This window comes from Myxocyprinus asiaticus, chromosome 42 (assembly GCF_019703515.2).
Source record: "Myxocyprinus asiaticus isolate MX2 ecotype Aquarium Trade chromosome 42, UBuf_Myxa_2, whole genome shotgun sequence".
NCBI lineage: Eukaryota > Metazoa > Chordata > Actinopteri > Cypriniformes > Catostomidae > Myxocyprinus > Myxocyprinus asiaticus.
The window spans coordinates 7,090,633-7,104,664 of record NC_059385.1 but is presented as its reverse complement, the minus strand read 5'-3'; the positions used below and the strand labels follow the sequence as shown (position 1 = coordinate 7,104,664).

At 41.6% G+C, this 14,032-nt stretch overlaps 1 protein-coding gene across 1 annotated transcript; it reads left to right on the top strand.

The window, feature by feature from the left end:
* The first annotated feature begins 9,144 nt into the window (after positions 1-9,144).
* LOC127432227 (trace amine-associated receptor 13c-like) lies at positions 9,145-10,429 on the top strand. The gene has a single exon (XM_051683141.1). It carries the CDS (start codon positions 9,145-9,147, stop codon positions 10,210-10,212), a length of 1,068 nt encoding a protein of 355 aa, XP_051539101.1. The 3' UTR covers positions 10,213-10,429.
* The last annotated feature ends 3,603 nt before the right edge of the window (positions 10,430-14,032 follow it).

Sequence of the window (14,032 nt, the reverse complement as noted above, 5' to 3'; positions counted from 1 at the left end):
CTTGTGTAAATTGTCATCTTAACGCTAAGCTAAAATGCTATTTCTACCCATTTTACATGCACGTTACCAGGCACGATCATAAGAAAATTCACGTTAGATCATAATTTCTTTGTTTCTAGTAAGACCTTTGATATAAGGTCAAAAATCATATTCTTGATAATAATTTTTGTATTGTTTTCCTGTAAAAATATCTAAAAATTCTTAAAACAAGATCAATTAGATTGACCTTGTTTTAGAAACAACACTGCATAATATATTTATGTTTTTCAGAGAATGTAATTTAACATGTGTATTTTGTCTTACTGTACTGGCAGAGGTTTTTTTAGTCAAAACAAGGGAAAAATCTACCAGTGTTGAAGATGTAATCTAAGACCTTGAGTAATCTAACGGAACACATTACAAATTACATTTTACAGCATGTATTCTGTAATCTGTAGTGGAATACATTTCAAAAGCAACCCTCCCAACCCTGATGATGACATATATTGCCAGCCTGCAATTTAAACAACATAATGTAGTATTTTTGTGTCACTAAAACTGCTGGAGGTGGCTTAAACCAGAAGAAGTCCACATTCAAGGTGGATAGTGGCGGACACAAAACTAGTAGTCCAAGGCACTCAAAGCAGGTTATACATTCAAAAAGGCTTTATTGAATCATGACTATTAGGTTAAAAACATACCACAAACAAACGTGTTGTGGCTTAGAAAGCCTTCATCAGGGTGTGGAAAATTACCTAGTCAACTTATTTTAATTACCTAATAATTTTCCTCACCATGATGAAGGCTTTCTAAGTCGCAACACATTAATTTGTGGTATGTTTTTAACCAAACAGTGCTTCTTGACTGTATACCCTACAGTACTTTGAGTGCCTTGGACTACTAGTTTTATGCATCTAATGCTTTTAATCTGTATATAAACACAGTTCCCTATCTGTCACTCACTCGACGTTGTGTCGATGTATTGACACTAGGGGTTCGATCTTGAGAGCCCCAATCACTTTTGCTTAGAATAGAAAAGGCCAATGAGAATTGGCGAGTGGAATTTGCATGCCACTCTCTGCCCCGGACATACGGGTATAAAAGGAGATGGCGTGCACCACTCATTTCGATTTTTTTCTTCAGAGCCGAATGCATGTATTGTGTTCATCCCATCACCTACGCTTACACTGCTGGATTTACGGCGCATATCAGTGGTCACCCTCGCACGGTCGAGTGTTGTGCTTCCCCTGGGTGCTTCGGCAGCCGAGTCTACAGGTGCTAAAAAAGTATATTCTAAACGATTGGCGTCTTTTTAAAAATGGCCTTTCGCCTTTATGCTACTGGATGTGGCCGTTATCTCTCCCCTCCGGATAACCACGAAATCAGTCTCGAGTGCTTGGGGCGCCAGCATTCCGGGGCAGCTTTCGTGGAGGGGTTATGTTCTCATTGCGAGAACATGCCCATGAGAACGTCACAGGCTCGTCCATCCTAACTACCCTCGATGGCGTTGCGGCTAAGTGATACATCGAGCTTCCCCAGGTAGAGCGCGCCATAGTGGTGCATTTATGCCTGCAGGGCGCAGCCACCTGGAGGGACCGACCAATGCTCCCTTCCAAGGTCTGTAAGTTCTCTTCCTCATTGGTGATGAAGGCTTACGAGGCCGTGGGTCAGGCCGCCTCCACCCTGCATGCCATGGCCATCCTGCAGGTCCACCAGGCCAAGGCACTGGCTTATGCGAGAACTGCGTACCACGACCGACCTCACCCTACGGGTGACGAAGGTCACGGCGCGTGCCCTAGGCCGAACAATGTCCACTCTGGTGGTCCAAGAGCGGCACCTGTGGCTCAACCTTGCGGAGATGCGTGACGCCGAGAAGGTTCGCTTTCTCGATGCGCCCGTCTCCTAAGGGGGGCTTTTTGGCGATACTGTCGAGGACTTCGCCCATCAGTTCTCGATGGTGAGGAAGCAGAACGAGGCGATCAGACACATCCTGCCATGGTGCAACTCGGCCGCCTTCAGGTCTCCAAAATTCTGTGGCCCGTAGGCTTCTCGCCAGGGCTGTTCTCCTGCGATGCCGGCCCTGGCTCCCGCACCATCAGAGCCCGTACGCCAGCCTCTGAGAAGAAGATCCTCCCGCAGGAAGGTGGCTCCAACCACCCGACAGTCAGCCCCCAAGGACCCTGGACAAGCTTCGAGGCATCCCTGACATAGGCGACCCAGGGATGAGATGTCTGACTCCGACCGGTCCAGCACGTGGTGAGTATGAAATCACCGGGTGCCCTCTGGGCCTCAGCACCCGCATGGTCAATAAAAGAGCAGTTCCTTCATTCCCTGGGTCAGCACACACGCGACGGCCAGGCCCTGGAAATCTTTCCGGTCAACCAGTCTGATGAGTGTACCTCGCTTGCCCTTGTTCTCTATCGAGAGACGGCCGGCTAACAGGTAAGTATGCTGGTCTCTGGGGCCGCTTGCCCGCCCCAGCCATCATTGCAGGCTTGCGGAGCAGTACGTCCCCCCCCGAGTTGTCTTTCCAACGGGGCGCCTGCTCTGCCTTTCTGCGAACCACCCTCCCTGGCACGGTGCCTGGAGGCCTGGTTAGTGCTCTCCAGCCCCTCGCGGTGGCTCACCAGACGATTCGTCTCGGCTACGCCAGATGCCCGCCCAAGTTCAGTGGCATCCTCTCCACTTCAGTGTGGGGTGAGGGTGCCTCCGTCCTCCGGGTGGAGGAGCCCACCTTTCTGGCGAATGGAGCAATAGGACCCATCCCCATAGCCGAGCTCTTATTTTATCCTGCCCAAGAGAGGGGGAGGGTCGTGCCCAATCCTGGACCTGCGTGCCTTGAACGGAGGCCTTACACAGGCTTACGTTCAGGATGTTAACGCAGAGGCACTTCCTGGCATCAGTACGACGTCAGGATTAGTTTGCGGCCATCGACCTGAAGGACACGTACTCCCACGTATCAATCCTTCCTCGACACAGACCCTTTCTTCGGTTTGCCTTCGAGGGACGGGCATACCAGTACAAGGTCCTCTCCTTCGGTCTGTCCCCTCATGTCTTACCAAGGTCGCAGAGGCTGTCCTGGCCCCACTAAGGGAGAAGGGCATACGCATTCTCAATTATCTCGACGACTGGCTAATCCTAGCTCACTCACGAGATCCATTGTGTGCGCATAGAGACCTTGTGCTTCTGCACCTCGACCGACTCGGGCTTCAGGTCAACTGGGGGAAGAGCAAGCTCAAGCATAGAGCATCTCTTTTCTCGGTATGGAGTTGGACTCGGTCACTGTCATGGCATGGCTTATGACCGAGCATGCACAGTCAGTGCTGACCTGCCTGAAAAGGCTTCTGGGGCATATGACATCCTCGGCGGTGGTTCTTCCACTCGGTTCGATGCATATGAGACCGCTTCAGCACTGGCTTCAGACTCGAGTCCCGAGGTGGGCATGGTGCCACGGCACCCAGTGTGTGACTATCACGCCACGGTGCCGTCAGACTTTCAGCCATTTGTCGTACCTGGCATTTCTATGGGCTGGCATTCCCGTAGAGCAGGTCTCAAGGCACGTCGTGCTCACGACAGACGCCTCGAACTAGGGCTGGGGCACTGTGTGCAACAGGCAAGCAGTATTGGGGCTCTGGACGACTTCAATGGCACATCAACTGTTTAGAGTTGCTGGAGGTATTTCTGGCCCTGTGGAGGCTTTGGCCATTGATTCGGCAAGCATGTGTTGGTCCAGACCGACAACACGGTGACCGTGGCATACATAAATCGCCAAGGCGGTGTATGCTCACGTCGCATGGCGCAACTCGCCCACCGCCGCCTCCTTTGGAGTCAGCAGATGTTGAAGTCTCTGTTAATCACTCACCTTCTGGGCGTCCTCAACTGTGCAGTGGACACACTCTCACGGCAGGTAATGCTCTGCGGGGAGCGGGGACTCCACCCCCACGTAGTCCAGCTGATTTGGGAGAGATTTGGGGAGGTGCAGGTCCTCTCACTGCCCCTTTTGGTACTCCCTGCCCTGGGCAGCAAGTCCTGTTCGTTGCGCCATACTGGCCCAACCGGACTTGGTTTTCAGATATGATGCTCCTGGCAGTAGCCCCTCCCTGGCGCATTCCCCTGAGGAAGGACCTTCTCACTCAGGGGCAGGGCACGCTCCTGCACCTGCGGCCAGACCTCTGGAACCTCCATGTCTGGCTCCTGGACAGGTTTGCGAGTTTTTACAACCTACAAATAGAACCAGTTTCATCCCGAGTGTTACGGGGTAACAGCATGTAGGCCGGGCAGCTGGTTGGGTGTACCGCTTCCATTTACGCCTTTTCCCTTTTTCAAGGTGATAATGTGCATTATTTTGTCCACAACAGTTCCCAGTAACTGGGGAACCCTGGATGCCTCTTTAAGTCTTAAGCACTGTTTGGTGATGAACTTGGTGGAGAAGTGACGCCACCAGGCCCAGTACTCGTGGTATGCACCTTTTCAGGTGAGCCCATGTACTCGGGCTCAGTGCTCCATACATGGTGATTCCCCTCTTGGTAATCCCGTGTGACGCGTTTCCCCTCTGGTGAACCCTGTGTTTCCCCTCAGAGCTTTGCTCTGCTTTGGCCAATGTTGCTGTGTACCCTCTCCATAGATAGGGTCCTCCCGGTGGTATCATTCCATATGTGAACTTCCCCGTTGGTAAGTCTATGTGAGGTATTCTCCACATGTTAACCTCCCTCCGGTAGGATGTGGTCTCCGTAGTGCCCTCCCTCCTGGAGAGGGAAGAGCACTTCCCAGCATTATTCCAGAAGGTGCTCAGTGGGAAATTGCTTAAAAGTAAATAACAGGAAAGGCCACCGCCTGTAGCCTTCTTGGGTAAGTGCCTCCTCCCCCCTTAACGGGACTAGGGAGACACCTTACCTAACTCGCTGGAAGGTCACGATGTGGTCGAGCGCTCGCTGCGAGGCACGCAGCAGCTTGCCCATGTCCACTCTTCTGTACCTTGTGACACAGTTCAGCACCTGCGGCGTTTCTTATAGGGAAACCCTACTGTCACTACTTCGACACAACATCGAGTGAGTAACAGACAGGGAACGTCTAGTTTACTAGTGTAACCTCTGTTCACTGATGGAGGTAACAAGATGTTGTGTCCCTCCTGCCGCGGCACTGAACCGGCCGCTGACATGGCCGGGACTCTTTATCGGCTCCTCAGCATAAATCTGAATGAGTGGTGCACGCCATATCCTTTTATACCCGTATGTCCGGGACGGAGAGTGGCATGCAAATTCCACTCGCCAATTCTCATTGGCCTTTTCTATTTTAAGCAAAGTGATTGGGGCTCTCAAGATCGAACCCCTAGTGTCACTACATTGACACAATGTCTCGTTCCCTCCATCAGGGAACAGAGGTTACCCTAGTAACCTAGACGTTTTTCTTTGTTTCATCATCTCTAAGTAATGTTTGGAAGGTGATGTGGTTCTGTTGATTAAGTATCTGAGATTAATTAAACATAAATACGCCATAATATTTATGCGCTATAGGCACTGCCATAGATACAGACTGCATCGGTAGTTGTTTAAAGCTGAAGTGTGAAATTTCTGTGCCACAAGTGCACTGAAAGGAACTGCCAAAAAAAATATTTTTTTAAAAACTGGAATTTTTGTAGCACCATAGAGACACTTAAGCCACGTTCACACAGCAGCAAAATACGGGTGTCAGACCTGTTTTGAGTGCTAAATATGTTTACGTTCACACACAGGTCGGTTTTTTTCAAGAGTGACAGCCGCATTCTATAACTGAACTGACACGCTAAATCAATAAATCTTATTTCTGGTGCCAACGTGACATCTCAATTTTATAATTTGCTGAAATTGCTTCTAGATATATTTTTTTCTTTCCAAATGTAGCTAAACTCAGCTCATGAATAATAAATCAAACATATACAGTACCTACAGCAGTCTAGCTGTCTCATTAATACACGTTTCATACCAGTTGAGGTTAAACAAAAAATTCCACCATACAATGATTGCAAATGTTTTTATTTATAAATAAATGAGCTGTTATCTTATTCTGACCATGCTTTAAAAATCACTCAGAACAGAATGAAGCAGTTGTATTATCAAATTAGATAAATAAATAACTGCACTAAAATATATTTAACCACACATTATAACTCATTATCTTTAGCAGCTCTTAATTATGCATTTGCATTTCAAATTTTATCGATATACAGTACTTATCAGCAAAACAGTGACACAAAATAAAGATTAAAACACATTTAATAAAAACAGGTTGATGTATGCGTTCATCGCATCTCTCTCCCTCACACATGGAACATGGCAGTGACTTAAGCACGAGGTTGTTTAATTCAAAGAGCGCCGCTGGTGCTGACACCCTTTGTCTCATTCCACCTTTTGTCATTTGCGTTTCGAGCTGATTTGTGGTTAAATGTCTTTCTAAAGAAAACACAAAAAGGCCTCCACTTCATAATAAACCTCAAGAGGGCTGGTGCAGGTGAACCATTGAAAGAATCCTAACAAAAAGACAAAACAGTCCAATACAGCCTTTCTGCTAATGAATAAATCTACATTTTGCAGTGTAAATGGAAGGCTCACAGCATCAAGTTTCCCATGGTATGTTCGCTCTCTTCCATCTGGAAAAGGTTAAGGTTCTCACTCATATTAAGAAAAAACTCTAACAATAATCTAAGCCATACCTGTCATTACCGCCTAATAAAACAAGAGTTTAAACTTTGCGGGATATGTGTGGATTTAAAGGGAAATAACATTCTGATCAGAAAATTTTAAAAAGCAAATGCATGTACAGTACATGCACAAGAACTTCACAACATTCTTCAGTGTGTCTAAATCAACATGCAGGGACACATACAGTATATAAGAAGCACGCACATCAGAAGCTCAGTTACTGTAGTATTCACTGTTACTTTTTGTTGTACCTTTTTCATCTGTAATTCACTAAAGCACCTACTAAATAAATAAATGTTAATGTAAAACAAATGTCAATAACATGTTAATAGCCCGTCACATGAATTATGAACCTGGGATGAACGAAGACTTTTAAGCATATCAGACATTCCTTTTACAGCAAAAAAAAATAAAATAAATGAATAGTGCTTAAATTTATTTTTATTTTTTAATTTGCATACTGTACATTCAGTAGGCCTACTGAGAAATGGCTTTAATAAAGGGGAAAAGTTAGTCATCTGGTACAGAGAAGTTTGTTAAGCCAATCCCTCATTATCTTCCAGTCATGTAGTGTAGGGTTGTGGAATTTTCCACCGTTCTGAGATTTGTCCACTTCAGCATACCATCAAACACACACACACACATTTAGAGTGTGAATTATATATATATATATATATATATATATATATATATATATATATATATATATATATATATATATATGTATCCATATACTGTATGTGTCCATATATATATATATATATATATATATATATATATATATATATAAATTGTAAAAAAATAAATTAAAAAAAACTTCATGTGTCAAGTGATCACCTTTATTGCAATTTGGTATTTTAAAATATTTACCCTTCACAAATTCCCTATTGAAACCACAGCAAAATTGAAGACAATTTGATAATTATATATATATATATAAAAAAAAAAAACCTTACAATTATTTCTTAATAGCCCAACACATGAATGTTCACACTTGCTCAACCTACATTTGAGTGATGTCAGGTAAAATGGCCAATTGTTTGAAAATCATCTACAGCAGCAATAAAATTATAATTAAATGATTATTACCTGAAAATTATAGAGGGCCAAAGTTCTCAAACTTAAATAATTATTTAAATATTTAAACAATTAAATGAATCATTAAATACAGAGTGAATTAATTATTTGCATCATTAAACAAATAATTAAGTATTTAAATCCCTCCTTTAAGATTTTCTCTTTGGCTCACATTGTCAGCAGTCCAAAGTATTAGAGAGTGCAAAATGCACAGAAAAAGTGACAGCTATTATTATCAACGTTTTGGTTAGCAACTTCATATGCAAGAGTCAACAAGAAATCTCTGATTGTGCCAAGCTCAGCCATAGTTGTCGTGTGAAAAAAAAGTACATCTAAACTAGCCAGAAAGCCAAAAGAAAACGATTTTCAAAGGTGGGTGTCCACTGTCATTGCGTGATGTGCAGATGATCAACACCCTGAAAATGAAAAGACGAAGCTCATGTGCAATATGTCAGATTAACCATAAAATAAAAATGGATGCAAAATAGTGCTAAATTAAAATATAAGGGACATTTATAGATTTATTTAACAATTAAATCATTAACATACATTTTTAGTTTTTTTTTTTTTTTTTACAATGTATGTATGAAGATATATTTAAAATATTTAATTATTTAATTTAGCATGTAATTAATTCAATATGTTTTTAATTATTTATTTATTAAAATAAGCATTTAATTAATTCACTATGTATTTAATTATTTATTTAAATATTTATTTATATTATTGATTTAATTTTGAGTAATTTGGCCTTCCATAGAAAATGTGTCATAATCATGATAATTATTACATTTAAAAAGAACAATTTAAGAGGATTTCCCCCCCTTTTCCCACTATCATTTGAATGAAATATTATTGTCGTTTACTTATTTTGTAAAAAAAAAAAAAAAAAAAAGTCCAGGCTTTTGGACAGCTTTTGTGTATTTTGTCATATACTGATGCTCTAAAATGTAAAGAGCTTAAAGGGTTAGTTCACCCAAAAATGAAAATCATCTCCTTATTTCCTCACCCTCATGTCATCCCAGGTGTGACTTTCTTTCTTCAGCAGAACACATCTGAAGAAAAATAGAAAAATATGCATCCTTAAAATGCAAGTGGATAGTGATTAGACCTTTGAAGTTCCAAAAAGAACAGTCTTCTAAAGATAAACGATCACTTTTGATGCCAAAAATATTATTATTTAAGTAATTTTTCACTATAAATCAATACATTATGTGTTCCACAGAAGTTATACATAATGTGAGGTTTGGGCAACTCTTGTTCTAAATTCTAAACAATTGTGTAAGTTTCAATTGCCTCCGGTTTCCCAATAGTTTTCTGGCAAAATACTGTAACAAGTTTAAAATGTATTATATGTTGCAATATGTTGCATCAGAAAGGGCGGTAGATGGGTTGGCAAGACACTATATAAATGAAAGGACAGGAAAAAGAGCAGAACAAACTCCTAAAAAGAGGGGACTTAATCATGGCCTATGAGACAGAAGAGACTCAATACTGCTTTCCTGCCATTAACTCATCATGTATTAAGGGAAGGCGCTCTAGATATGAGTACAATGTCATGTATGTATTTTTTTCATTGCTGTCAGCATCTACTGTGTTTCTGAACCTGCTGGTGATCATCTCCATCTCTCACTTCAAGAAGCTCCACACTTCAACCAACCTGCTCATTCTCTCTCTGGCTGTGGCTGACCTGCTTGTTGGACTTATTGTCATGCCCTTGGAGGCTATCAACCTAACTGAGATGTGCTGGTACTTTGGAGACACTTTCTGTAGACTGTTTTTACTGATCTTGGGGCTGCTCCTTTCAGCATCTCTTAGTAATTTAGTATTAATTGCTGTTGATCGTTATATGGCTGTGTGTCACCCTTTACTGTACCCACAGAAAATAACAACAACTAAAACTCTAGCGAGTATCTGTCTCTGCTGGTTTTGCTCTTCAGCTTACAATACTGCTCTTGCAGGCAGCAGGAGATATTTTGACTCACACAGAATAGATGTGTGTTATGGAAAGTGCACATTGGTGATTAGTTTTGCCTGGAAAATCACTGATCTGTGCTTTTCCTTACTGTTTCCATGTACTGTGATAATAACTTTATATTTGAGGATATTCTATGTTGCACAAAAGCAAATCAAAATCATAAACTCTTTTATGAAAGCAGGAAAATTTGTAAATCAAGGTTCTGTGAGGAGGAAATCTGAAAGCAAGGCTACTCTAACATTAGGTCTCATTGTGACAGTTTATCTGCTTTGTTGGATTCCATACTTTCTTTTGTCTCTATCAGAAAATATAGAAAATGTAGAAATTACTTCAACCACAACCATTCTTATATGGCTTTTGTATGTTAACTCGGGTCTTAATCCTCTTATCTATGCTTTTTTTTACCCTTGGTTTAAAATGTCAGTTAAACACATCCTAACTCTTAAAATATTTCAACCAGCATCTTCTCTGGTGGAAGTTTTTACAGATTATCATTCATAATTTTTGTGAGGGAGGGGTTGATAGTTTAATATGTTTTTCTGTTGTTGTTTTTTTATAAGGTAAAAAAAAAAAAATCTGATGAATTTATTATGTAATATACTACTGTCAGTATAACACGTTCCAGATGTGAGACACTATTTTTCTATAAATAGTGTTTGGCAATTGTGTTTTTGTAATTCAGATCCATTTTTAACAGTGTATGTTGATGTTTTGTTGTCCATCCACTCTTTGCAGTTGAGATTAGTGACTTAAGAAAAAACTAATATTAAACATCACAGCTCCCTTGATTTACTATAAATGTAACTGTCACAGCAAACAGAGAAATATGAGTGTTATTAAAACTGGAATCTAAAGAAATACACATTTTTAACAAGACATAAGCATTTCTAAGCCTTATATTAAAAACAAATAATAATAAAAAGCAATATTATATTTAAGCCACAAGATGGAGAGTGACACTCTAAACAATTCAGTCCAAAACAATATTGTTGATGAAATGATTATGACATTTATCCAAACTAGATCCACTACTGCAATAAATATTTATCTGAGTCACAACATTTCACGTTAATAAAGGGGGCTAAGACCTTATAATCCTACAATCGCCCCTAGCTGCAAGATATAGAAATGCTCTCTTGGCTTTTGTGGGAAAATATGAGGTAATTCATATGCAAACTCACATTGGGTACACAACTGTAGAGGGGAACCTCTTCAGGCCTTCCTCAAATACAACTTCTCCTTCAATGTAATAAAAAACAGATAATTGTTCTGACACCAGTCCACAAGCTGTTTGTAGACTCCAGTATTCATGGTATGATGCTGCTGGATATTGTCATCATAAACATCAACCTTTGAAAAGATGGCAAAACATGGCCTTCACTTGCTAACGAAAATCAAGAGAGCTGGTACAGGTGAACCATAGAAAGTATCCTAACAAAAAGGCAGAAAACAGCCTTTCTGCTATTTAAGAAATCCATCATTTGCAGTGTAAAAGGAAGACCCAAAGCATCAAGACAGATTCCTTTGTCGCATCCCATGGTATGTTCATTAAGTCTAGACTACATATGGTCTACATTAATCCATCCAGTCCACTTTGGGAGCCCACAGATTTTAATTACATTGTTAGATTGTTACACTTAACAGGATCCAGTAGTTAAAAAAAAAAATGGCACACACAAGGTCTCTAATGTGTAAAAGATAAAAAGATTTTGTTTAAAATATATATATATATTATATATATATATATATATATTGATCTGTTGTAATCAATGTCCCATTTGAACTTACAATATAGTAACTTAATGTAAAATATTTATTTAAATTCATAGGTTTGATTAATATTATTACTAGTAAATGGGTAATCATTTATAATTACTCTAGTGAATAAAATACATAATACGTTATAAACTGTTAAGCATTGTAGCCATGGCCGCCGCCATCAGTACTGACTTTACCTTTCGCGTTGTGATTGGAATCATTGTGATTGGTCAAAATCAATTGGTTGCCCTGCCCTGCTGCTTAACTTAATGTGCTGCTTCAGAGCGGACGTATAAATGTGTCAGGAGTAATAAAACAAAATGTGGATTGTCATATAAAGTTCTTTTGTCTTGTTGAACTTAAAGTTCAACAACGATAAACCGTGGTTTACAGCAGAGCTCAGGCAGCTTCGTCAGGCCAAAGAGGATGCTTACAGGGATGGGGATAAAGTCTTGTACAATCAGGCCAGGAACACACCGAACAAGGAAATCAAAGATACTCTGATGGCTAAAAGAAGATACTCTGAGAAGCTAAAAAACAAGTTTTCTGCTAACGACCCTGCATCAGTGTGGAGTGGCATGAAACAACTCACAAATTACAGGACTCCTACCCCCAACCCTGTGGTGGACCAACAACTGGCTGACGACCTGAATGTGTTCTACTGCAGATTTGAAAGGCCCAATCTCACACCCCACACCCACTCTGACCTTCAATTCACACAAACACCAACACCTCCTGCAACCGCCCTCCACACTCCTCCTGCTACTCAACCTGCACTTAAGATCTTTGAAGATGATGTGAGCCAGGTCTTTCGGAAACAAAAGACGAGGAAAGCTTCAGGCCCAGATGGCGTCTCACCAGCGTGTCTTAGATCCTGTGCTAACCAGCTGGCCCCCATCTTCACACAGATCTTCAATAGATCACTGGAGCAGTGTGAAGTCCCATGCTGCTTCAAACGCTCAATCATTATTCCTGTCCCAAAGAAACCAAAAATCACAGGACTTAATGACTACAGACCTGTCACCCTGATGTCTGTGGTCATGAAATCATTTGAGGTACTGGTGTTGGCCCACCTGAAGAACATCACTGGACCCTTTCTAGATCCCCTTCAATTTGCTTATCAAGCAAACAGGTCTGTGGATGATGCAGTCAACATGGGATTGCATCATATCCTGCAACATCTGGACAGACCAGGGACATATGCAAGGATCCTTTTTGTGGACTTCAGTTCAGCTTTCAACACCATCATCCCAGCTATACTCCAGAATAAATTACACCAACTCTCTGTTCCCATGTCTATCTGTCAGTGGATTACTAGCTTTCTGACGGACAGGCAGCAGCTTGTGAGACAGGGGAAACTCACTTCCAGCACCAGTACAATCAGCACTGGTGCCCCCCAGGAATGTGTGCTCTCCCCACTACTCTTCTCCCTCTACACCAATGACTGCATTGCCAAGGACCCCTCCGTCAAGCTCCTGAAGTTTGCAGACGACACCACTGTCATCGGCCTCATCCGAGATGACAATGAGTCTGCATACAGAAGGGAGGTTGAACAGCTGGCTATCTGGTGCAGTCAAAACAACCTTGAGCTGAACACGCTCAAAACGGTGGAGATGATTGTGGACTTTAGGAGGAACACCCCAACACTGACCCCCCTCACCATTCTAAACAGCACTGTGGCAGCAGTGGAGTCATTCAGGTTCCTGGGCACTACCATCTCACAGGACCTGAAGTGGGAGACACACATTGACTCCATTGTGAAAAAGGCCCAGCAGAGGTTGTACTTGCTTTGCCAGCTGAGGAAGTTCAACCTGCCACAGGCACTGCTGATACAGTTCTACTCAGCAGTCATTGAGTCTGTCCTCAGAACCGTCAGGCACAGGAACAGTTTTTTCCCCTCAGGCTATCGATCTCATGAACAGTTAAATTGCCCCATTGAGCAATAAATATGTGCAATACACAGTTTAGTCTTTTTTATATTTATCCAACACATCCAACCTCTTCTGCCATTTCATTCCTCTGAGAAAACAAAAAACAAAAAAAAAAACATTTGCACTGTACATAACAGATTTGAATTTTGCACTGTACATTAACAGATAACAGATGTGTGTATGTATGTATGTGTGTGTGTGTCTGTGTGTGTATATACGTATGTGTATAATTATTTTTTATTTTTTATTATTATCTATGTCTTGCTGCTGTTTTTGTATTGTTGTACACTGGATGCTCCTGTCACCAAGACAAATTCCTTGTATGTGTAAGTATACTTGGCAATAAAGCTGATTCTGATTCTAAAGCGTTATACAAATTGCTTGTATGTTTAATTTGCTTTCTAGCTTTTGAGGTTTTTTGTATGCAGGAGAGGATAATGCTAGCTTGGCTAGGTTTTTGTGAGACATTTCCAAAGCTTCCATGAAGCGCGCACATGCAGCTCAAAAGAGCACAGTTTATTTCTTCAAAAGATTTGTCAAGGGATGTGGGAGGCTAAAAGATAATGTCAAGAAACTATGTAAAGTGTCTTGAGGTGGTCGATATACCGATTACATTGATATACCAACAGAAA

Excerpts from the sequence above, each read along its gene's own strand:
- LOC127432227 (XM_051683141.1), top strand. The coding sequence starts at position 9,145 with ATGAAAGGACAGGAAAAAGAGCAGAACAAACTCCTAAAAAGAGGGGAC.